Source organism: Molothrus ater, chromosome 22, assembly GCF_012460135.2.
Source record: "Molothrus ater isolate BHLD 08-10-18 breed brown headed cowbird chromosome 22, BPBGC_Mater_1.1, whole genome shotgun sequence".
NCBI classification, from domain to species: Eukaryota; Metazoa; Chordata; class Aves; order Passeriformes; family Icteridae; genus Molothrus; species Molothrus ater.
In genome coordinates this window covers 2,215,919-2,238,291 of record NC_050499.2, presented here as the reverse complement: position 1 = coordinate 2,238,291, position 22,373 = coordinate 2,215,919, and the positions used below count along the sequence as shown (strand labels likewise).

Genomic DNA, 22,373 nt, shown 5'->3' with positions numbered 1-22,373 from the left:
AAGGAAAAGGGGAATTTATTCTGACTAATTAAATTCATTAACTGCTGGTGTCCCCCACTCTGCTGTCTCCGGGTGCCACTGTGGCCGGGCACTCCCACTGCCCCAGGATGGCTGAGATGTTTGTGTTCACCGCCACCTTCCCCCCTCCGGCATTTCCCGGCCCCCGCATCCGGCTATTGTACCCCCCCATCCGGAGCCGGATCCAGCCCCGGTGCGGGCGGGAGGAACCGGGATTTCGGGAGGAAACGGGGAGGCTGCCCAGGGCCGGCATGGCGGGCGGCTGGGAGACAGCGCTGGGCCTGGGGCTCTGCCTCGCCGCCCTGCACCGCGGAGGTGAGTGCAGCCCACGGGGGCCAAAATCCACTTAACCCTGCCCCCACCCCAGGTCTCAGAGCATGCCCTCTTGGGGCACCTACTGGCATTCCCCCACCTCCTTGTCACCCGACAGGCTGCCGCCTCCCCAGCGTGGCCACGGCACCCCAAACTCCAGCTGGTAAGGACACCTGGTGGGTGGGTAGTGCAGGTGGGGAGACACCAGAAAATCCTGTTCCCCCCACCCACAATGTGCCCTCCCCACCGCAGTGCTGCGGGACAATTTCCGCCTGCAGCCGGGTGATTTGGTGACCACAGCGGGACAAGCATTGGAGCTGGATTGTGTCCCCCCCTTGGGGTACCCCGAGCCCTACATTACCTGGAAGAAGGACGGGGTGACCCTGGACTTGGTAGGTGGCAGGTACACGGTCACCAAGGGGAAGTTGCAGGTGGCATCGGCACAACGGAGCGACTCCGGTCTCTACATCTGTGTGGCGGCCAACGCGGCAGGCAGGAGGGAGAGCCGGGGCGCCCGCGTCTCTGTGCTGGGTAAGCCAAGGGTCTCCCACAGCTGGTGGGCACCTCGCACCCAGCCATGGTGCCATGTCCTTGATGTCCCCCTGCAGAGAAGCCAAGCATCGTGCGGCACCCAAGCGATGCCATGGCGGTGCCTGGCAGCACCGTGGAGCTGGGTTGCAGCGCCCGAGGTGACCCAGCGCCGCAGGTGCAGTGGCACAAGGAGCACGGAGACCTGCCCTGGGGCAGGTAGGTGGTGGCAGGGGGGAGAGGTCCCATCCCTGGCATGGGGATGAGGCTGATGGAGAGCTGGTGACCCGCAGGCACGAGGTGGACCGGGAGCACACTCTGCGCCTCTATGCCGTGACGCCCGCCGACGCCGGCGCGTACGTGTGCACAGCGCAGAGCCAGCTGGGCACCGCCGCCGCCACCACCGTCCTGCACGTGCAGGGTCAGTGCTGGCACCTCCGTGCCTCCACCACCACAGGCACCCAGGGACACCTTGGGGTTCATGCGAGGGGATCCATCTGACAGGGTCCATCTAGTGGGGTCCATCCCAGGGCTGTCTGTCCATGGGGGTCCATCCAAGGCCATCCATCAGCCATCAGCCATCAGCCATCAGCCATCATCCATCAAATAAAGTCCATCCAGCTGAGTCATTTGAGGGGACCCATCAAAGGGAGAACTTCCAAAGGTATGTCCATCTAAACACATCCATCCAACAGGATCCATCCATGTAAGTGGATCCAGCTAAGGAAATGCATTGAGGTGGGAGTCCATCCAAGGGGATTCATTCAAGATCACCCACTTAAAGGGGATCCAGCCAACCTGGTTCCTCCAAGAGGATCTATTTAAGGGGATCTGTGGAAGGTGGAAGTACATTAAAGGAGGATAGAACAAGAAATATCCATCCAAAGGGTCCATCTAAGAGGGACATATCAAAGGGATGTATCATGGGATTCTATCCCATGTCCCCAGGGGGAACACATCAAAGGGGGCTCCTCCAAGAGGGGTCCATTCAAGACAAACCCATCAAAGGGTGTCTGTCCAAAAGGGTTCATTAGAGTGAGTCCATCCAGGTAGACATCAGGATCTCCATGTGCAGGTATCTCAGGGGGCGTCAGGGCAGGTGCCTTGGTCCTGCCTGGTGCTGCCATTTGCCTTCTTCTGCCTCACAGACCGGCTGGCCACGGGCCAGCAGGACTCAGCCCCGCGGGACCTGCTGGCCGTGCGGCTGCACCTGGACAACGGCACTGCCCTGCCCACTGCTGCTGTGCAGCTCCGCTGGCAGGTTCGTGTGATGCCGCTCTCCGGGGAGGGGGGGCCAGGTGCATCCCCGTGTCCCGCCTTAACTTGGGATCCTTCCCTTCTCCTCCAGATGCTGATGCCGGTGCCGGTGCCCGTGGGCTACGTGGTGCTGTACCGCAGCCTGCTCCCGGTCGCCACCTCCTGGGTCCAGCACGATGCAGGCAGGGAGCTCAGCGCCGTCATCCCCGCCCTCCGCAGGGGCTACAAGTACGAGTTCAAGGTCCGACCCTACACCGGAGGGACCCAGGGCTCAGACAGCAACAGCAGGCACCTCTGGATACCCGAGGAAGGTGCGTCGTGTGTCCCCTGGGATGTCTGGGTGGTGGTGGGGAGGTTGGTTGGGGGTCCCAGGGGTCTCAGCATCCCTGTCCTGGCAGTGCCCAGTGCAGCGCCCCAGCGTGTCACCGTCAGCCAGGCTGAGGCAGGGAACGGCACCGTGGTCGTGAGCTGGGAGCCACCTCCTCCTGAAGCACACAATGGCGTCATCCGGGGCTACCAGGTTTGGGGCAGTGGGGCAAGGGGGCAGGGCTGGAGTCTTCTGGGCAGGAAGGGTCAATCCGAGGGGATCCATCCAAAAAGGGAGCCTGTCAAAGGTGGGGGTCTGTCTAAGGGGGGCACCATCCAAGGAGTCTGTCCAGGAGGGGTTCATCCAAAAAGGCCAACCAAGGGGGAGGTCTCTCCCAGGGCATCTGTCTAGTGGCATCCAAGGGAGTTCATGCAAAGGAGTCCAGCCTGGGGGATTCAGCCAAGGGGGTCCTTTCAAAGGGGAGGTCCATCAAATCAATGGGAGTCCATCCAAAAAGTTTTCACACAAGGAGGTCTATCCTAGGGGCATGCAAGGGAGCCCATCCAAGGGGAGTCCATCAAGGAGATTTATCTAAGGGCACCCATCCAAGTGAATCTGTCCATCGGGGATCCATCAATGGGAGTCTGTCAAGGGATGTTCATCTGAAGGAGTCCATCCAAGGGGGTCCATCCACAGGGGGGGCCATCAAGGCTAATCATCTAAAGGGACACACCCTCTTGGTGCCTGCCAGGTCTGGTCAATGGGTGAGGGCTGGCAGCATCCCACCAACAGGACAGTGGACGGAGCCACCCGCCGCCTGGAAACCCTTCTCCCACACCCCGGGGCCGAATTCTGTGTCCAGGTGGCCGCTTTCAACAGCGCAGGGCTGGGGGTCCCCAGCAATGCCACCTGTGGAGTCCTGGGTAGGAGATGGACAGCAAGGTGGGGTGCGGGTGGGGGTCAAGGTGGTGACATGAAGTGACACTGATGGGACCCTTGTAGGGCTGGCAGCAGGGAGCAGCAGGGTGGTGCAGGCGCTGCAGCAGCCTGCTGTCATCGCAGCCGCTGGTTCCATGCTCTGGTTGGCCTTACTCGCCCTCCTCCTCCTCCTCTGCCAGCGCCGTGCCAGCCAGGACGCTGCAGCTCGCCACAGGTGAGAGGCCATGGGCTGGGGGACACAGCAGATCCCTGGTGTGGTGGGGATGGATGCACTGACAGCACCTCTTGCCCTGCAGGCTGGTGGCTGGTGACTCTCCGTGGCTTGGTGGTCCCTGGAAACCCAGCTGTGCCCCCCGGAACCTCAGCAGCAGCAGCAGCCTCAGCAGCCGGCTCCTGGGCAGTGATGGCAGGGACCCCCACCCCTCCAGTGAGCCCCATGGGGACCGGTGTCCCCACCCACTGCCATGGGACCCCCACCCCTCCAGTGAACACTAGGGTTGGGACCCCCACCTAGTGCACAGAGCCCCCCCTCTCTGCCATGGAACCCCCACCAGCACTATGGGACCCCCATCCATCCCATGTGATGCCATTGGATCCCCACCTGCTTCCATGGAACCCTGACCTGCTGCAACAGGACTCCCAGCCCAGGCCTAGGACCCCCACAGAGTGCCATGGGACCAGCAAAGTGACCCAAGAGCCCCACCCTATGCTGGGGACCCCCAGTGCCATGGGGTTCCCCATTGGTGTTCCCCGTTGTCTGTCTGCAGGCAGCAAGGACACACAGACCCAAGGACAGAGGGGACAGGGGACACATGGCCTCATGGGTGCCCTGACCTCTCTTACTCTTCCAGCCCTCTCCTTGGAGCCGTCGAGCCTTGGCCCCCCCACGCCCCCCATCCACAGCAGCCTCCGTGGGGGACACCCACCCCCCCTTGGGGATGTGGGGTGCTGCGGTGGAGGGCACCCCGGGGTGCATTCCTCACCCAGCACCCCAAACCCAGCACCCTGGGAGCGTGTTCGCAAGAGAGGTGGGTGTGGGGGGACATGGGGGGACAGGGGGGACACCAGGGTGATGGCCCATGGCTCTGTGTTCCTCACTCCCCTCGCAGAGCTGCACCAAGTGCACAGCACCCCGCTGCTCGTAGCTGGCCCCAGCCACATCCCTGTCCCTGGATCTGGAGGCGAGTGGGGCACAGATTTGGGGCTGGCAGCCAGGCAGGCTCAGCAGAGGGGACACGAGGGTGACACCGCCACTGCCATCATGGACAGCAGGCACCCACGGCTCCCGGCCTTCAGCTCTCCAAAACCACACCGGGGCAGCACCTCGCTGGCCTCTGCTGTAACCACGTCACCAGTGACACCCCCGAGACCACCCCATGCCTGGCACCCACCAGTGACACGGTGAGTCTGGGTGTCCCCATCCGGGTGAGTGCCCTGCTGCCCAACTCTTTGCTGCAAAACCCAGCATGTCCCTTGCACCTGCAGGTCCCCGACCTTCGTGTGCCCCAGGGACACATCTCTGGTCACCAGGCATCCCAAGGACATGTCCCCAGTCACTGGGATCCCCAGGGACAGGTCCCCAGTCACAGAGAGCCCCAGGGGTGTGTCACCGGCCACCAGGAACCCCAGGGACATGTCCTTGGTCACTGACCACCCCAAGGACATGTTCCTGGACAGCAGGACCCCCAGGAACATGTCACCAGCCACCAGGCACCACAAGGATCCATCACCAGCAACCAAGCACCAGAGGGACACAGTCTTGGCCGCCAGGCAGCCTGAGGACACCTCCCTGGTCACCAGGTGCCCCAGAGACCCATTACCAGTAGCCAAGTGCCAGAGGGACATCTCACTGTCCACCAGGCACCCCAAGGACGTGTCCCCAGCCAGCAGGCACCCAAAGGACACATCCCCAGGCACGAGGCTCCCCAAGGAGATGTCACCAGGCACGAGGCACTGCAGGGACAAGTTCCTGACCTCCAGGTATGCCAAGGACATGTCCCCAGCCAACAAGTACCGCAGGGAGCCATCTCTGGTGACCATGCACACAAGGGACATGTCCCTGTGCAGCAGGTCCCCTGAAAACATGTCACCAGCCTTGAGGCATCCCAACGACAGATTGCCAGCCACGGGGCACCCCAGGGACACATCCCCACTCAGCAGGCACCCTGAGGAGATGTCACCAGTCCCCGAGCACCACAGGGACAAGTTCTTGGACACCAGGTACTCTGAGGACATACCTCAGGCCACCAGGAACCCCAGGGACCCATCACTGGTGACCATGCACACAAGGGACATGTCGCTGTGCAGCAGGTACCCCGAAAGCATGTCACCAGCCTTGAGGCACCCCAGGGACACATCTCCAGCCACCAGGCATCCTGAGGAGGTGTCTCCAGTCACTGGTCACCGGAAGGACGTGTTCTTGGACACCAGGTATCCCAAGGACATGTCCCCAGCCACCAGCCACACATGGAACATGTCACTGGAGGCCAGGCACTCAAGGGACATGTTCCTGGCTACCAGGTACACCAAGGACATGTCCCTGGCCACCGGGCGCCTCTCGCCAGCATTCAGCGACGGGGTCCTCACACAACAGCAGGTGGCTGAGGTCCTGGAGATGGACCAGGACACCACCTGCTGCAGGTATTCCCCATCCCCCGGGACACTCCCATGATTGCTGCATCCCCTGGTGCCAGCAGTACCCCCGCTGTGTTCCCCACAGACCCCCAGCACCCCCCACACCACGGTCCTTCTCACCGCCGCACACCTACGGCTACATCTATGGGCCACCAGCCTCTGAGCTAGGTGAGGAGGAGGAGGAGGAAGAGGAGGAGGAAGAGGAGGAGGAGGAAGAGCACACAGCAACGCCAGGAGGGTCGCTGCTGAACGGCTGGGGGTCTGTCTCAGAGGACAACTTTGCCAGCACCCGCTGCAGCCTGGTGAGCTCCTGCGACGGCTCCTTCCTCCTGGACGCCAGCTTTGCCCGGGCACTGGCCGTGGCTGTCGATGGCCTCTGCTACAGCCTTGAGGACACTGACGGGGCCTACGGGGGTGAGTGAAGGTCCCTGGACCCCCTCTCTGACCCTGAGCACTGTCACCTTCTCAAGTGTGGAAACCCAGGGCACCGGGAATATTTCTCTGTCTGCTCTGGGGTGCCCTGACCCCCAGGGCAGCACTGACTTTGACCCTCATCATGGAGAAAGTTTCCCAGACTTCAAGACAGACTGGAATCCACAAAAGTGTGAAATAGATTACAGAGAGTAGTGTAGGTGTATCACTTAGTGAGAAATTGAGGTTTTGGGATTTTTAGTGTGTTGTGGATGGAAGCAAGATGGAGGGCACAGGGTGTCATCCTGGGGTTCTTCTTCATACTTCTTCCTTCTTCTTTTTAGGTTTTGGTGGCATTTTGTAATTGGGCAGAAAAGTCCACATTGCAGCTCTGTGGGATCAGTTATTGGGTTAAAAGGGAAAATAATCCAGGTGTCAGTTCTTAATTGGATAGTTTAGTCTTAAAAGACCTTGTACCAAGAGATTGTTGGCCATTTTGTGCCTTCTAATGAAAAGCTGCAGAACTCACAGTAGTGAGACTGCTTTACTGATAAGAAATAATGAACACCTGAGTCTGAACATGAACTACAGTCCCGAGTGCCTTCAACCCAGATCCAGAGAAACCAATGACTGAAACCCCCACCCTCAAGGAAGATGGTTCCATTGGGACACCGTGGTGAAGCCACCATCTCTTGCCTTCTTCCCTGCAGGTCCCTCACCACCACCATCGCCCTTGGAGCAGGTCTTCCCCCCTGGAGCCCACTCTGCCACCTGGGACTGGTGGAAAGTGCTGGAGGTCCCACAGAGAGCCAGGACAGAGGCAGCCATGAACAGCAGCTCACAGAATGGTGCGCAGTGCCCCCATGCCAGGGGGGTGGGCACTGGGGGTGGTGAGGTGTTACAGGGTGCTGGAAAATGTTTCCTTTGCTTTCCAGGTGGCCAAGGGTCAGGGATTGGCAGCCCCTGGGCCAGGGAAGGTGGTGAGCTGCAGACAGGAGGGACAGGAGCATGGCAGTCCCCAGGGCACAGGACACAGCAAGGCCAGACCCCTTGGTTCAGCTAAAATCCAGCTTTATTAGGCAGTTCCCCAAACAGGGGCTCTTTACTAGGAAAAGCCACCCACAAAGGATGGGTGGCACCTAGGTGGGTAGGTGTCCCTCCTTATTCATCATTCTTGTCCTTCCCAAGTGTCCTCCTTCTTCCACAGCATCCCCACCCCTTCCCAAATTCCTCATTTCTCCCCAGCATCCTCATCTTCCCCAAGAGTCTGCATCCCTCTAAGTGCCCTTGTCCTTCCTCAATGTCCTGCTCCTTCACCAGCATCCTCATCCCCCTAACCATCCTTCTCCAGCCCAAGCACTGTTGTCCACCCCGTGTCCTTGTCTTTTCCTAGGGTTGTTGGCCCCCTTGACCATCCCCATTCCTACTGACTATTCCCATTCCTTCCAACTGTCCTTGTGATCTCTGATAATTCATGTCCTTCCTCAGCATCCTTGTCCCACCTTTCTCTCCCAAAAGTTCTCCTCCTTCCCAAGCCACCTGAGTGGCCCTGTGATCCCTCTAAATGTCCCCATCCCTCCTAATCATCCTCATGATTCCCAGGTGTCTCAGCCTTCCTGGGTGTCCTCATCCTTCATCAGTTGTTTTGTCCCTCATGCCAAGTGTCCCCACTGTCCTCATCCCCCTACAGCCTTACTACTGTCCTTGTCCCTCCCAAGCAATCTTGTTTTTCCTCTTCCCCCCAGCAATCCTCAATCCCCTAGAAATCCTTGTCCTTCCTCCATGTCCTCTTCTCTCCAGGCATCCTTGTCTGCCAGCCTTCCTTGTCCCTCACCAGCACCCTCATCCATCTGCTGTGTCCTTGTCCCCCCCATGTAATCTTGTCCCCCACCGACTGTCCCTTTCCCTTTCAATCACCTTATTCCTCTCAGAGGTCCTTGTCCTTTCCCAGCATCCTTGTTCTTCCCAGCTGTCCTTGTCTCCAGGATCCCTGCCCCACTTAAAGCATTTTCCTCATCCCTCCCCACTGCCCTCATCCCTTTTCTGCTCATCTGTCCCAACTGTTTCTGTCCCCAGGGTTCATGTCCTTCCTTGAGCATCTTCCTGGTCCCTCCTGAGCATCCTTATCCCTCCCCAGGGTCCTTATTCCTTGTGAATTCCTTGCCCCACCCCAAGAATCCTTGTCCCCCCTCACTGTGACGCCCGCTGGCCACGACTTCTGTGCAACCCCATTTCCGCGGAGCCACTCAGAAATTAAAGAACATCCCTCCGTGTCCCCTGTGTCCCATCCCCGTGTCCCCGACTCTGTCACCGACTCGCCCTCCCTTTTATCGCTTCTCCTGCGGCGGGAACGGTGCCCCGGGGCGGCGGCCGTGCCCGGTGCCGTCGCCGCGGTCCCCCGGGGTCCGGCTGCGCCCCGAGCCGTGCCCGCGGGAGCTGCCGGAGCCGCGGGACGAGACGCTGCCGGTGGTGGAGCAGCTGCCGGACACCTGCCCGCGGGGCAGGCACGAGGCTTTGCTGTAGGGGGTGACCTCGTCTGCAGGGGAGGGACAGCGTTGGGGCTCGGCAGTGCCACCCCAGCCCTCTGGAGGCGCGGTCGGTGGCGCTGCCTTACCGCGGGCCGGGCGCTGCGGGACCCTGCGCTCAGCCCCGCTCGGCTCCGGCCCCGCACAGGGCCCGGGGGTCTCGCCGGGCGGCGGCAGCGGCGGCGGCGGCAGCTCTGCGGCAGAGAGGGAGGACAGGGCTCAGCTCCCCCGAGCCTCCTGAATTCCCCGTTCTTCCCTCCCACTCACCTCCCGTCTGCTTTTCCCGGCGGTAGCGGCTGCTTTTGGGCTTCAGGCGACTTTTGGAGATCACCGCGCGGGTTTTCCCTGGGGAGGTGGGGATGGCAGCGTCAGCCCCCTCCGCGGCCAGTGGGGCCCCCACCCACCCAAACGGGCCCTGGGGGCTCACCTGTGCCGGGAGGGCACAGGGCTCGGGGTGGGCGGCCCTCGCTGGCATCCGGGGTCACCGAGGGGCTGCGTGCCTGTGGGGGGGTGCCCACACCGTGCGGGGGTCTCCTGGCAAAGAGGGGTGGAGTGAAGCCAGCGCGGGGGGAGTGGCATGGGGGCTCAGTGGCCACCACAGTACTGGCACAAGCCCTCTAGAGCTGTGCCAGAGCCAGAAGAAGCCGTGTGGCACTGCCACAGCTGGATGGCAGTGGTGTAGGTGGGTGAAGCATCACAGCTGGGTAGAATTGCCACAGCTGGATCACAGCTGGGGTGGCAAAGGGGAGCTGGATGAGTGCAGTGGCACAGCTGGGGTGGAGGACCACAGCCTGGCAAGGCTGTGATAGCAGGGCTGGCCTGCAGTGGCACAGCTGGAGCAGAGCTGGATTACAGCCACACAGCTGGACTGCAGTGGCACAGCTGGATCACCACACATCTTGATTGCAAGCACACTGGCAGATTGCAGCTGCACAGCTACATCATGACACACCTAGATAGTAGCACAACTGAATTGCAACCATGCAGCTTGGTTGCAGCTGCCCAGCTGGGTTATACCACAGTGCAACCTGGAGCTTGACTGCAGCTGCACAGCTGGAGTACAGTGCCTTGCCAGCATTGTGGTGGCACAGATGGACCATGGCAGAGCTGGGTCACAGCAGCACAGCTGGGTGATGATGGCCCACCTGTCTCGTGATGGTGCAGCTGTATTGCAATGCCCCAGTCACCCACAACACCACAGATGTGTGATGACAACATGGCCATAGCACAGCTGGAGAGCAGGGGCTGGATGGTGGCACCATGGATGGATCACAAAGAGACACCTGGACCATGGTAGGACATTCAGACTCCATTGGGGCATCCAAACCCCAATGGCATGGCCAGACCATGGTGGCACAGCAGGACCAGATCATGATAGAGTGGCTGGATTGTGATGGGACACCCAGGCCATGGTGGGACATCCAGAGCCTGATCCAGAGTCCAGTGGCAAGGCCAGACTGTGGTGGAACAGTGGAACTGGATCATGTAAACATGACTGGGCACAACATCCAGAGCTCGGTGGAACACCTGGACCTCAGATGACAAATCTGGACCTCAGTAGCATGGCTGGACTATGGCAGCATGGCAGAGCCAAATGGTGACAAAATGGCTGGGTTGTGATGGAACATCTGGATCATGGTGAGGCATCTTGACCCCAACAGAACATCTGGACCCCAATGAGACACCTGGACCCTAATGACACAGCTGGACCATGATGGCATGGCAGGGCTGGGTAGTGACAACATGGCTGGGTCGCGATGGAACACCCAGGCCATGGTGGGACATCTGGATCTCAAAGGGACATCTGGATCCCAGTGGGACATCCAGACCCCAATGACACGGCCACACCAAGCGAGGCCCATCTCCTACCGGGGCAGGAGGGAGCTATCGAAGTCGCGGAGGCGGGGGATGTCCTCCGTGGTGCGAGGTGAGGGTGTCAGCGTGGCGGTGGAGCGGCAGCCGGAGGAGGTGGTGGGTGAGGATGCAGCAGTGGCACAGGGGATGTCCTCACCAGGGTACCACACCTCCATCCCCAACCTGCAGGGTGGAGATCACAGGGTAGCTGCTGGGGGCACCATGCCCAGCCCCCGAGCCCCCACACTCACCCTCGGGCTGCCTCTTCCTCTTCATCCTCCTCTTCCTCCTCCTTCTCCTCCTCCTGGGCACACTGGCTGAGCTCACTGGCTGAGGGTGGCGGGGGCAGCAGCTCTGTCCAGCTCACCGCCGGCGGTTTCACTGCTTGCCCCAGCTTTGCTCTGGTCCCTGTGCCAAGGAGGGATGCTGGGGGGGCTGTGGGGAGGGCACCGCACCACGAGCACCCCCGTGTGCCCCCACCCGTCCGACCACCCTACCGTGCTCAGCCCGGCCACGGGGCACCTGGGAGGCTGCAGCATCCATTGGCTGGGAACCCCCCCCAGGGTAGGAGGTCCCATACTGTGAGAAGGGATGGGGAAATGTGCAGAGCTCCTCACTGTCAACCTCGATGGTGCTGTAAACTGGCCCCTCGGCAGCCCCCGCTCCAAACTGCTCGGTCTGGGCGATGTAACGGGTGATGCCAGCATCTGCAGAGGGTGACCAGCATCATCAGGGCTGATCATGAGCCACTCAAGAGCCACCCAGCCCCATGTTGACCCCTCACCATTGTAGTATCTCTCAGTGGACCCCAAACACCCGGCAGAACTGGCTGTGCTGCCACCACGCCACGCATCCACCAGCCATGGGTAACCACTGCCGGCAGCTGCCCTGCAGGGGGATGGGGTGAAGGAATGCTGGTGGTCAGCCCTGGGGCTCCTGGGGAGGGCAGGGGGGCTGGGGGGTTACCTGGGGTTGCTGTGCACTGGAGCTGGGAAGGCGACTGTGGAAAGAGATGGGGGTGAGGGCAGCGAGAGGCCGTACTGGGACCCCGCAGCACTCATGGGCTTACCGGTGGGTGTGTAGGCAAAGGATGCTGTAAAGAGAGGGACAGTGGGTGGCTGATGGGTGAGGGGTGAAGGGTGAGGGGTCCCAGGGGTAGCACCCCCTGTACCAGTGAAGTGGCTGAGCTCCTTCTTCCTCCGGCGGCGGCTGTAGAGCCAAGCAGCAAAGGCGGCGAGGACGACCCAGCAAGCGCCACCAACGCCGGCAATGAAGGCTGGCTGCCTGACTACCTCTGCTAAATGCTCAGTCAAGCTGCTCCCAGCTGCTGGCCCCGCATCTCGCTCCACCAGGGGGGCTGCAAGTGACATGGGAAAGAGGGACACACCGGCAGGGTGCCAAGGAGCCATCCCCAGCACCCCAGTGGGTGACCCCATCATGCCCCATCCATGGGGGACAGTTGTGACAATGAGGGACTCACCGATGTGGATGGGGACAGGGGCACTGCGGGCACCCACACCAGCACTGGTGGCAGCAGCAACCTCAGCACGGTAAGGGACCCCAGGGACAAGTCCCTGCAACACTGTCGCCAGCACAGTCCCCTCCACGCTCTGGTTGATGTGGAAGCGGCTCTCATTGCCCAAACACCAAATCTGGTGGGGACCAGGAGGAAAACATGGGGAACACCCATAAGGACGGCATGATATGGTGTCATGAAAGGACTGAGTGGAGCTCACGGTGTCATGAGAGGACAGAGTGGAGCAGTCACACCCCTGCTGCTGTCCACGCCTACCCGGTAGTCGCGGATGACCCCATTCTGCTCTGCCAGAGGTGGTGGCTGCCATGAGATGCGGACACTGGTACCATTCCCAGCCACGCTGACAGCTCGTGGTGGGGCACTGGGGGCTGCCGGTGGAGGACACATGGGGTATCACCTCCAGGTTGTCCCCAGGGACCCACACCATCCCCTCCATCCCCGCACTCACCCGCTTCAGGGGTGCGCAGAGCCCGCACAGCACTGTCGGGACCATGGAGGTGATGGTAGTAGGGTCGCACCTTGACCTCGTAGTCCTGGCCCCGGCGCAGCTCGGTGAGGAGGGCCCCCCGCTCCCCTGGAGCCCACGCCGTCCGTGCCTCCTCCCAGCGCCCGCCGCGCTGCCGGTACAGCACCCGGTAGCCCTGAAGGAAGGGTGCCTGGTGCTCCACCTGAGGACCCGAGGGAAGGGTGGGATGGGGGCATGATCGACACTGGGAGCTCTGTTCTGGTAGGGAGGCTCAGCACTCACGGTCCAGGAGAGGTGGACGGTGCCCAATGGCAGCACCAGAGGTTCCTTCAGGTGCACAGCCACTTGTGCCAGCTCCTGCTGCACCTGCTCAGGATCCAGCCCTTGCTGCATGGGGTTGGTGTCTGCTGGAAACATGAGAGGGTGGAGGTTCCATGCATATCCCCACTGGTGTCACCAAGCGAAGGAGCCATGGTGACAGCACATACCCATGGGAAACTCCATTGGCATCACTGGGCAAGGATGGACCCAAAGATTTTGGGTGCACGGGCACCTCCACTGGTGTCACCAAGTGGAGATGGACCCAAGGGTGGGGGGTTTGTGGACACCTCCACTGATGTCACTGCTGGGTCTCACCTTGGGTGCGCACAGGCTCTGAGATGCCACTGGGGTCACTGAGCCCGTAGGCGTTGGCCGCCCGCACCAAGAACAGGTAGACAGTGTCAGGGACAAGGCCGGTCACTGTGTGGGTCTCACTCTCCACATCAGCTGCCACTGTCTGCCACGGGCCACCCACTGCCTGGCTGCCAGGGGACAGGGGTGACTCGTGACAGGGTGGTATCAGGCCACCACATCATCCCTGCAGCCAGACAAGAGGCTTGTGTGATACCTGAAAGCCTCCACTACGTAAGAGGTGACATCGTGGCACCACTGTCCTCGTTCCCTTTCCAGCTCAGGGTGACACTGCTCTTGGTAACGTTGGTGACCACAGGGGTGGAGGGTGGCCCAGGGAGGAGATCGGGTGCAGGGGAAGGCAGGGAGAGGTTGGATTCTTCACCTGCAGGGAGATGCATGGAGGTCTGGGTGGCTTTGTTCCCAGTGCCACGGTGTCCCCGCTGCGGTGAGATCTCCATGACCCACCTTGTACCTCCAAGGAGATGCCCCAGCTTGTCTCACCCGCTGGGCTGGTGGTCACGCACTTGTAGAGCCCGGAGTCTCTCACCTGCAGGGGGAAGAGCTCCTGCCCCATCACCCTGAGCACCCATCACCTCGGCACCCACCACCTTGAGCACCCACCATGCTTTGTACCCATCACCCTGAGCACCCACCACACTTTGCACCCACCAGCCTGAGCCCCAGCACTGTTTGCACCCACCATGGTGATCATCCATGTCCCTGTGCTCCACCCCTGGCAGGCACTGCCCCCTCCCTCTCTGCAGTACCCCCTCAGGTGCCCCTGCCGGGGCCGGCTCACCCGGAGGCCGCTGATCTGCAGGGTGCCGTTCTCCAGCAGGCTGGCACGGTGCTGGACACCTACCAGGGCACTGCCATCCTTCAGCCACCCCACGCTGCCTGCAGGGTCATGGGCCCCCGTCCCACAAGGCAGCCGCACTGTGGCCCCCACGGGCAGCACTGTCCGGTTAGTGGGACGCAGGCTGAGCACCGGTGGGTGGAGTTCAGTGGGTGCTGCAGGGAGAAAATTGGGAATTGCTGAGTGGTGGGGTGGGTGTCACTCATACACTGGATGTGCCAGCTCTGCACTGGCACTGGACTTACCCCCTGTCACCTCCAGGCCTGCCCTGGCCAGGACACTGCCGGCCACGCTGATAGCCTGGCACAGGTAGTGGCCGGCATCGCTGGGCTGGACGCTGATGATGGTCAAAGCACCACTGGGGCTCACCCAGACACGGCCAGAAGGGACTGGGGGCTGGCCCGGGAACAGCAGGGCCTGAGAGGGAGTGAGATTAGCAGGAGATGAGGGGTGAGAAGCAGGGGATGAGATGAGGACAGGGTTAGGGGTGGGAATGAGACTGGGGACAGGGATGGGATGGGATGGGATGGGATGGGATGGGATGGGATGGGATGGGATGGGATGGGATGGGATGGGATGGGATGGGATAGGATGAAGTATGATGGGGACTGTAATGGGACTGGAATGGGGACAGGAATGTAATAGGGACTGTGATGGGATGGTGATGAGCACAGGTAGGGATGAGGATTGGTAGTGGTGTGAGGTAGAGATGGGATGAGATTGGGATGGAGATGAGATGGGGATGGTGTAGGAATTGGGATGGGGATTACGATGGAATGGAAATGGTGATGGGATTGGGATGAGGATGGGGCTATGGTTGGGTATGGGGTCAAGGATGAGGGAAGGTGACAGACCTGGCTCCCCTCCTTCTGCCAGAAGACAGCAGGTGGTGGGTTGCCCTTGCTCTGGCACTGGAAAGTCACGCTCTGGCCAGGGGTGACAGCTTGGTCATGGGGCCCGGTGACAAGCTGGGGGGGCACTGCAGCAACGCAGGGAGAGACAAGGGCTTGTCTGGGCACTCCACCAGCACCCAAGGGTGCTCCCCAGGGCCCCCCTTACCGTGCACAGTGAGGGTGCCCGATGCCTCCGACCTGCCCACGCTGTTGTCAGCCACACAGGTGTAGGTGCCCTCATCCTCCACCTGCAGCCCGCTGATCCGCAGGGTGTTGTCTGGCAGCACCTCCCACCTGGGGGAACCCCACGAGGCTGTGGCACCAGCAGCGTGCTGGGGCACCAGGAGGGCGTAAGGTGCCATGGGGTGGGGATGTAGTGAGGATGATGTGATGGGTAGAGGGGAAATCTGGGATGCAGAAAAATGGGAAATGTGATGGGGATGTGAAATGTGGTGGAGATGTGGAATGTGATGGGGATGTGGGATGCAATGGGGATGTGGGATGTGATGGGGATGTGGGATGCAATGGGGATGCAATGGGGATGTGGAATGTGATGGGGATGTGGGATGCAATGGGGATGTGGGATGAAATAGGGATGTGGGTTGCGGTGAGGATATTGGATGTGATTGGGATTTGGGACGGGGTAAGAGTGTGGGATGCAAAGATGTGGGATGCAATGAGGATTTGAGAGGCAAAGGGGGATGTGGAATGTGATGGAGACGTCACACAATGGGAATGTGGAATGCAATAGGGAACACAGGATGTGCTGAGGATGGAGGGTGCACCAGGATCATGGGATGCAATTACTTGATGCCATGAGGATGCCAGGTGCTCCAAGCACACCAGGCTGGCACGCACTGAGCTGCCCAGCTGCACCACAGAGCCCTGTCTGGCCTTGGTGTCCCTGAGCCACCCCTCTCGCCCCCTACTCACCTTCCCAGTGGCATTTCACCCTCCTCCTTGCGCCAGCGCGCCGCCGGCTGCGGATCCCCCATCACCTCGCAGGCAAACTCCGCCGTCCCCTCCACCAGCACCACCTGGTTCTGGGGCCTCTTGCCAAATGCTGGGCGCTCTGTGGGGTGGCTGTCAGTCCCAGCAGGGTAGCACCCACCTCCCTGACACCCCAAACATGAAATCCCCACGCACCGAAGACAACCAGCTCGGCCGGCTCGCTGTCCCTCTCCCCCACCACATTGGTGGCCACGCAGACATAGACACCAGCATCGCTCTTGTGAGTGCTGGCCACCATCAGCTTCCCACCACGGATCTGCAGGAGGAACAGCTCATCCCACGTCCCCACCACATCCCACATCCCCATCACGTGCCACATCCACACTGTATCCCACGTCCACACTGTATCCCACATCCTCATCACATCCCACATCCCCACTGCATCCCATATCTCCAAGACATCCCACATCCTCACTGCATACACACACACATCTCCCATGCCTACCAAATTTTGCATCCCTGTTGTATCCTGCATCTCCTTTGCATCCCATATCCCCACCACATCCCAAATCCTCATTGCATCTCTCATCCTGACTGCATGCTGCACCCCAATCACATCCTGTATCCTCACTGCATCTCACATTTGCACCCACACTGTCGTCACACCCCATGTTTCCATTGCATCCCAAATCTCTGAGGCATCCCATATCCTGTCCTACATCCCCATCTCATCCCATATCCATCCCATCACACAACTCTCTGCTGCATCCCACATTCCAGGTCCTCACTGCATCCCTCATCCTCACTGCTCCCCATCCATGTCACCCCACATCCCCGGCACACCCTGTGCCCCTGTAACGTTCCCCACCCCCCCACATCAGCTCTGCCCCCCCTCACCGTCAGGCGCTCGTCCTTGTCGCTGACCCGGACTCCGTTTTTCTTCCAGGAGACGCTGGGCTCGGGGTGCCCGCGGGGCGGGACACACTCCAGCACGGCCGGTTCTCCCGCCGCCACCACCACGTCCCCTGGGGGCTGTCGGAAATCGTCCCGCAGCACTGCGGGGACACCGCGGCCTCAGCTGCCAGCCCTGCGCCCCCGGGCTGGGGACAGCACCAGGGCTCTGAATTGGCTTTAACAGATTTTCATTTATCTTCATTGATTTTACTTGATTTTCAAATGCTTTCAAATGTTTTCATTTGTTCTCATTTATTTTCATGTATTTTCAATTATATTCACCTCTCTTAATTTCTTTTACCATGTTTTCATTTATTTTCACTCCTTTGCAGTAATTTTCATTTATTTCCAATTATTTTCACTTTTTTCATTATTTCTCTTCGCTAATTTGCACTTATTTTTTCATTTATTTTCACTTCCTTTCCATTATTTCCACTTTCTTTCTCTTTTTTCCATGTTTTAATTTATTTTCTGTTATTTATATTCATTTTCACTTCCTTTTAGTTTCATTAATTTTCACTTGTTTTCTTTTTGCATTTGTTTTCACTTAGTAGCATTTATTTCCAATATTTCATTTGTTTTCACTTAGTAGCTTTTATTTCCAATATTTCTCGCTTCTTTGAATTTATTTTCATTTACTTTCACTTTATTTATTTTCAATTATTTTCCTCTTATTTTTATTTATCTTCCCCTCTTCACTTGGCAACAGTGGGAATGTGAAAGCCACAGCCACTGGAGCAGGCTGGGCTAAGGGGCGATACCAGAACCCCAAATTTCCCTCCCTCAAATCCTCGCCCAGGACTCACCGGCCACCTCCAGGGAAGCATTCCGGCTGGTGGCCTCCCCCAGGTAATTCCTGGCCACGCAGACATAAACGCCCTCGTCGGGCTTTCCCCGCCTCCCGTGCAGGATCCGGAGGAAGAAGAGGGACCCGCCCGGGAGGAGGGTGCGGTGGGAGCGGGGATCCTCCCGGTCCGTCTCCACCCGCTCCCCGTCCTTGTACCACTCCACCTCCGGGGCCGGGCGCCCCTCGGCCTTGCAGCTCAGCGTGGCCGGGTCCCCCTTGGAGACCAGGACATCCGTGGGGTGCTCCACGATGCGGGGAGCCGTGTCCTCCAGCTGGGCGTGGGATCCTGCAGGGCAACCAGGAGGGGTAGGGATGGGCTTGGGGGCTGAGCATCCTTGGCTTGTGTGGTGCTTTCCTGGCCCCAGACCCTGCTTTGCTTGGAAAGCAGGAGGTGAGAGATGAAGTGTGGCCAGGTCCCAGCCCAGCATATCCCAGGGTGGGAGGGAGCAGGACCAGAGAATCACAGAATCACAGGATCACAGAATGACCAGGTTGGAAGAGACCTTCAAGATCATTGAGTCCAACCCAGACCCAACACCTCAATTAAACCCTGGCACCCAGTGCCACATCCAGGCTTTGTTAAACACACCCAGGGATGGGGACTCCACCACCTCCCTGGGCAGCCATTCCAGAACTTTATCACCCTTTCTGTAAAAAACTTCTTCCTAACATCCAACCTAAATTTCCCTTGGTGGAGCTTAAGATGGATCAGGAAGGTGTCAGGCAAGGCCAGTGGGACAAAGCAGCTTTGCATTTTCCACCCAGTTTCCACCCTGAAGAAACAGGGTTGGGGCTAAATTCTCCCCAAAAAGGGATTTTTCCATCAGCTGCAAGTGCTGACTTTCTGTACCAGAGCTGGTCATTCTGGGCTGCAGAAAATGCTTAATTTTAAGTTTTAAAAAGCCCAATATTGGAGTTATAGGGCTGTTCCAGAAAAAAAAAAAAAAAACAACCCTGCTAGGGCACAGGAATTAATAGATGGTCATTAATGTCAGCATAATTAATGCTCATTAATGCTGGGGCCAGCTGGGCTGAACCGTGTGTGTCCCCAACACCGCCTGGGGTGTCTTGGCAGTTTGGTCCCCAAGTGTCACTGCTGGCCCAGTGGCACAGGCACTCACCCCTGCATGCCCAGCCACACGTGTGACACAGCTGTGGGTCTGCACAGACACATGTGCAGCCGTGCACTGCAAGTGTTTACACACAGGTGCATGCATGCACACGAGGGCAGCCATGCAGGGGTGCACACACACACAGAGGGACTCACGGGTATCTGTGCACACAGATATAGGGGCACATGAGCATTACACACATGTGCATGTGTGCACACGTGCACTGCACACAGATACATGTGTGCACACGTGCATTGCACATGTAGGTGCATGTACATGCACGGGCTGTCATGCAGGGGTATGCACACACACCCAGAGATGCAACCACACACATGTGCTTGTACACACATAACATGCACACCTGTGCATTCAGGCAGGGGTGTGCATGCCCCTGACATGCACAGATGCATGCATGTGTGTGTGTGCATTCAGGCAGGGGTGTGCATGCCCCTGACATGCACAGATGCATGTATGTGTGTGTGCATTCATGCAGGGTGTACATGCACACACACACATCTGCACACATGCATGTATTCGGGGGGTTGTCCTTACACACACACACACACACACGTGTGTGTGTTCAGGCATGCAGAGGTGCACACACACAAATGCACATTCACAAAGGGGTGTGCATGCACACACAGGCTGCACACACAGATGCACATGCACAGGGGCACACACAGGGGCATGCACATCCATGCACATCCATGCACATCCACGCATGCTCAGGTGGGGCCATGAACCTACGCTTACCTGCATTGCTGCATGCACACACATGCACACTGCACACATATGCACACACATGCATGCTGTACAGACATGGACACACATGCACACTGCACACATATGCACACACATGCACACTGTACAGACACGCACACTGCACAAAAATGCACACACACATGTACACTGCACATGCATGCACACAGCACATAAATGCACACATGCACACACCTGCACGCTGTATAGACATGCAAGCACCTGCACAATGCATAGCCATGCACATGAATGTACACATGCACACTGTACATGCATGCACACAGCTCATAAATGCACACATGCAGGCACATGCACACTGCACACACACATGCACATATGCACACTGTACAGACATGCACATACATGCACACACATGCACACTGCCCATAAATGCACACATGCACACACCCCACACTCATCTCCACTCTCACACGCCCTCCCCTGCTCCCCCCCAGCCTGGGGCAGGATGCATGAGGGGCTGCAGTTTGGGGTGCCCGGGGGGTTGCCATGGGGATGGGATGTGGCTGCCATGGGGACAGAAGCGATGCTGCAGGGCACTGGGTACCCCGGGGGGCACAGCAGGGACTGAGGGGGCCGCAGCTGGGCCCGGTGACTAATTGGGACAAGCAGGGGGTCAGGGCAGGCCCCTTCCTGCGCCCGGCAGGCTGTGTAGGGGCAGGGGCTCCCAGGAGGTTTGGGAACACCCCCGCCCCCTCCCCAGCCACCCAGGGCCAGCTGGAGGGGCACAGACTAAAAAAGAGGGGAGAAGCTCAAAACTGCGTCAAAATTCAGTCAGACACCTTCTCCCTCACCCCTCCTTCACCCCCATTCTGCTCTTTGGGGTCATGGGGCTGGTTTGGGGATGTGGAGGATTAGGGCACACTGAGCTGGTCGGAGGACACTGGGATGGTTTAGGAATGCAGAGATAGTTTGGGAACATGGAGCCAGTTCCAGTTGGTAGTCTGGGGATTGGCTTGGGGACACGGGACTGGTTGGGAGACATGGAGTCTCTCCTAGTTTTGTCTGGGAGTTGGTTTGGGCACACTGGGACAGTTTTGAGACACGGGGCTGGTCCTGGTTTGGGGACTGGGGATGGATGTGGGGACATGAAGGCTGTTTGAGGACACTGGGTTGCCCCTGGTTTGGGGTCTGGGGACACGGGGACATTTGGTGTCTGTCCCAGCTCGCGGTCTGGCAGTTGACGAGGAACACGGGACAGTTTGGGAACAGGGAGCTGATTGCAGTTCAGGATTTGGGAAGACAGGACTGGTTGGGAACACCAGGACAGTCCTGACTCGGGGAGAGCGGGCTGGTCTCGGTTTGGGGTCGTGTAGACGATCTAAGGACACCACATCACTCCCGGGAGTTGGGCTGGGGACAAGGATCTGGTCCCAGAATGGGGACACGGGGCCGGTGTGAGGACGCTGGGTCAGTTCCGGAGCTGTGACATGGGGCAGGTCCCGCTTTGGGGACAAGGGGACAGGATTGGGAATCCAGTGTCGGTGCTGGTGGGGTCCCAGCTGGGGCTGGGGTCTGTGGGTACTTCCAGCATCCCGGCTGGAGCAGGAGCAGGAACTCCGGGACGGGGGAGCAGAAGGACCGGGGAGCACGTACCGTTACCGGGGGTGAGGTCGGGCAGGTGGAGCGCGGCGATGGAGCGGTTGATGCCGAGCAGCAGCGAGGAAGAGGAGTTAGAGCCTTCAGCTCCCAGCGAGTCGGCGAACAGGTTCATCTGCAGCAGCGTCTTCAGCAGGTACCGCAGCATCCTGTCCCGGCTGGGCTCGGCTCGGCTCGGCTCTGCACGACACTACCCGGCACGGCAAAGACCGGCTCAGCTCAGCCCGATCTGGCTCAGCTCAGTTCGGCTGGGCTCTGCTCAGTTCAGTCCAGTCCAGTCCGGCTCAGTTCAGCCCGATCCGGCTCAGCTCAGTTCGGCTGGGCTCGGCTCAGTTCAGCCCGATCCGGCTCAGTTCAGCCCGATCCGGCTCAATTCAGCCCGGTCCGGCTCAGCCCAGTCCGGCTCAGCCCGATCTGGCTTAGTTCACCTCGGCTCTGCTCGGCTGGGCTCGGCTCAGTTCAGCCCCGTCCGGCTCAGTTCAGCCCGGTCCGGCTCAGCTCAGTTCGTCTCTGCTCGGCTGGGCTCAGCTCAGTTCAGCCCAGTCTCGCCCAGTTCAGCCCAGTCCGGCCCGGTTCAGCCCAGTCCGGCTCAGCCCGGCTCGACTCGGCTCAGCACAGCCCGACTCAGTCCGGCTCAGCCCAGCTGAGCTCGGCTCGGCTCAGCCAGCGGCACCGCCCCCGGGTAGGGGACGGGCCGGGGCGGCGCTGGGGCGGGGTGACGCGGGTGTCCCTGTGTGCCCTCCCCGTCCCTGAGAAGCGGGATGGGGACCAAGGCGGGGGATGTCCCGTATGGGGGGGCGCTTCATGGTGCAGTGGAACTGGGGTGAATTTTGAGGGGGCAGAGGAAAAGGGGGGTCCTAGGGCTGGAGGGAGGAGCAGGAGGAGACGCAGCAGCTCCCTGGCTTCACCCCAAATTACGTG

At 59.8% G+C, this 22,373-nt stretch overlaps 2 protein-coding genes across 2 annotated transcripts; one reads left to right on the top strand and one right to left on the bottom strand.

Annotated features, from left to right (window-relative positions):
• The first annotated feature begins 66 nt into the window (after positions 1-66).
• Positions 67-8,695, top strand: ROBO4 (roundabout guidance receptor 4). The gene is given in 21 exon segments (XM_036397566.2): positions 67-333; positions 449-493; positions 583-861; positions 939-1,077; positions 1,152-1,279; positions 2,007-2,119; positions 2,207-2,426; positions 2,514-2,635; positions 3,174-3,345; positions 3,425-3,575; positions 3,658-3,788; positions 4,213-4,389; positions 4,471-4,762; positions 4,847-5,341; positions 5,432-5,581; positions 5,669-5,791; positions 5,882-6,001; positions 6,081-6,409; positions 7,117-7,254; positions 7,342-7,453; positions 7,455-8,695. Coding segments are annotated over 21 exon segments (3,693 nt in total). The 5' UTR covers positions 67-107; the 3' UTR covers positions 7,486-8,695.
• On the bottom strand, positions 8,659-21,975 carry ROBO3 (roundabout guidance receptor 3). Its single transcript, XM_036397567.1, is given in 27 exon segments — positions 8,659-8,942; positions 9,021-9,125; positions 9,199-9,276; positions 9,359-9,465; positions 10,801-10,968; positions 11,037-11,193; positions 11,283-11,492; positions 11,570-11,673; positions 11,752-11,878; positions 11,957-12,142; positions 12,266-12,437; positions 12,578-12,690; positions 12,771-12,990; positions 13,071-13,195; positions 13,425-13,591; positions 13,678-13,706; positions 13,709-13,845; positions 13,929-14,010; positions 14,263-14,474; positions 14,565-14,736; positions 15,174-15,298; positions 15,379-15,506; positions 16,146-16,284; positions 16,359-16,479; positions 17,061-17,218; positions 17,924-18,250; positions 21,450-21,975. Coding segments are annotated over 27 exon segments (4,029 nt in total). The 5' UTR covers positions 21,601-21,975; the 3' UTR covers positions 8,659-8,733.
• Positions 21,976-22,373: the final 398 nt, after the last annotated feature.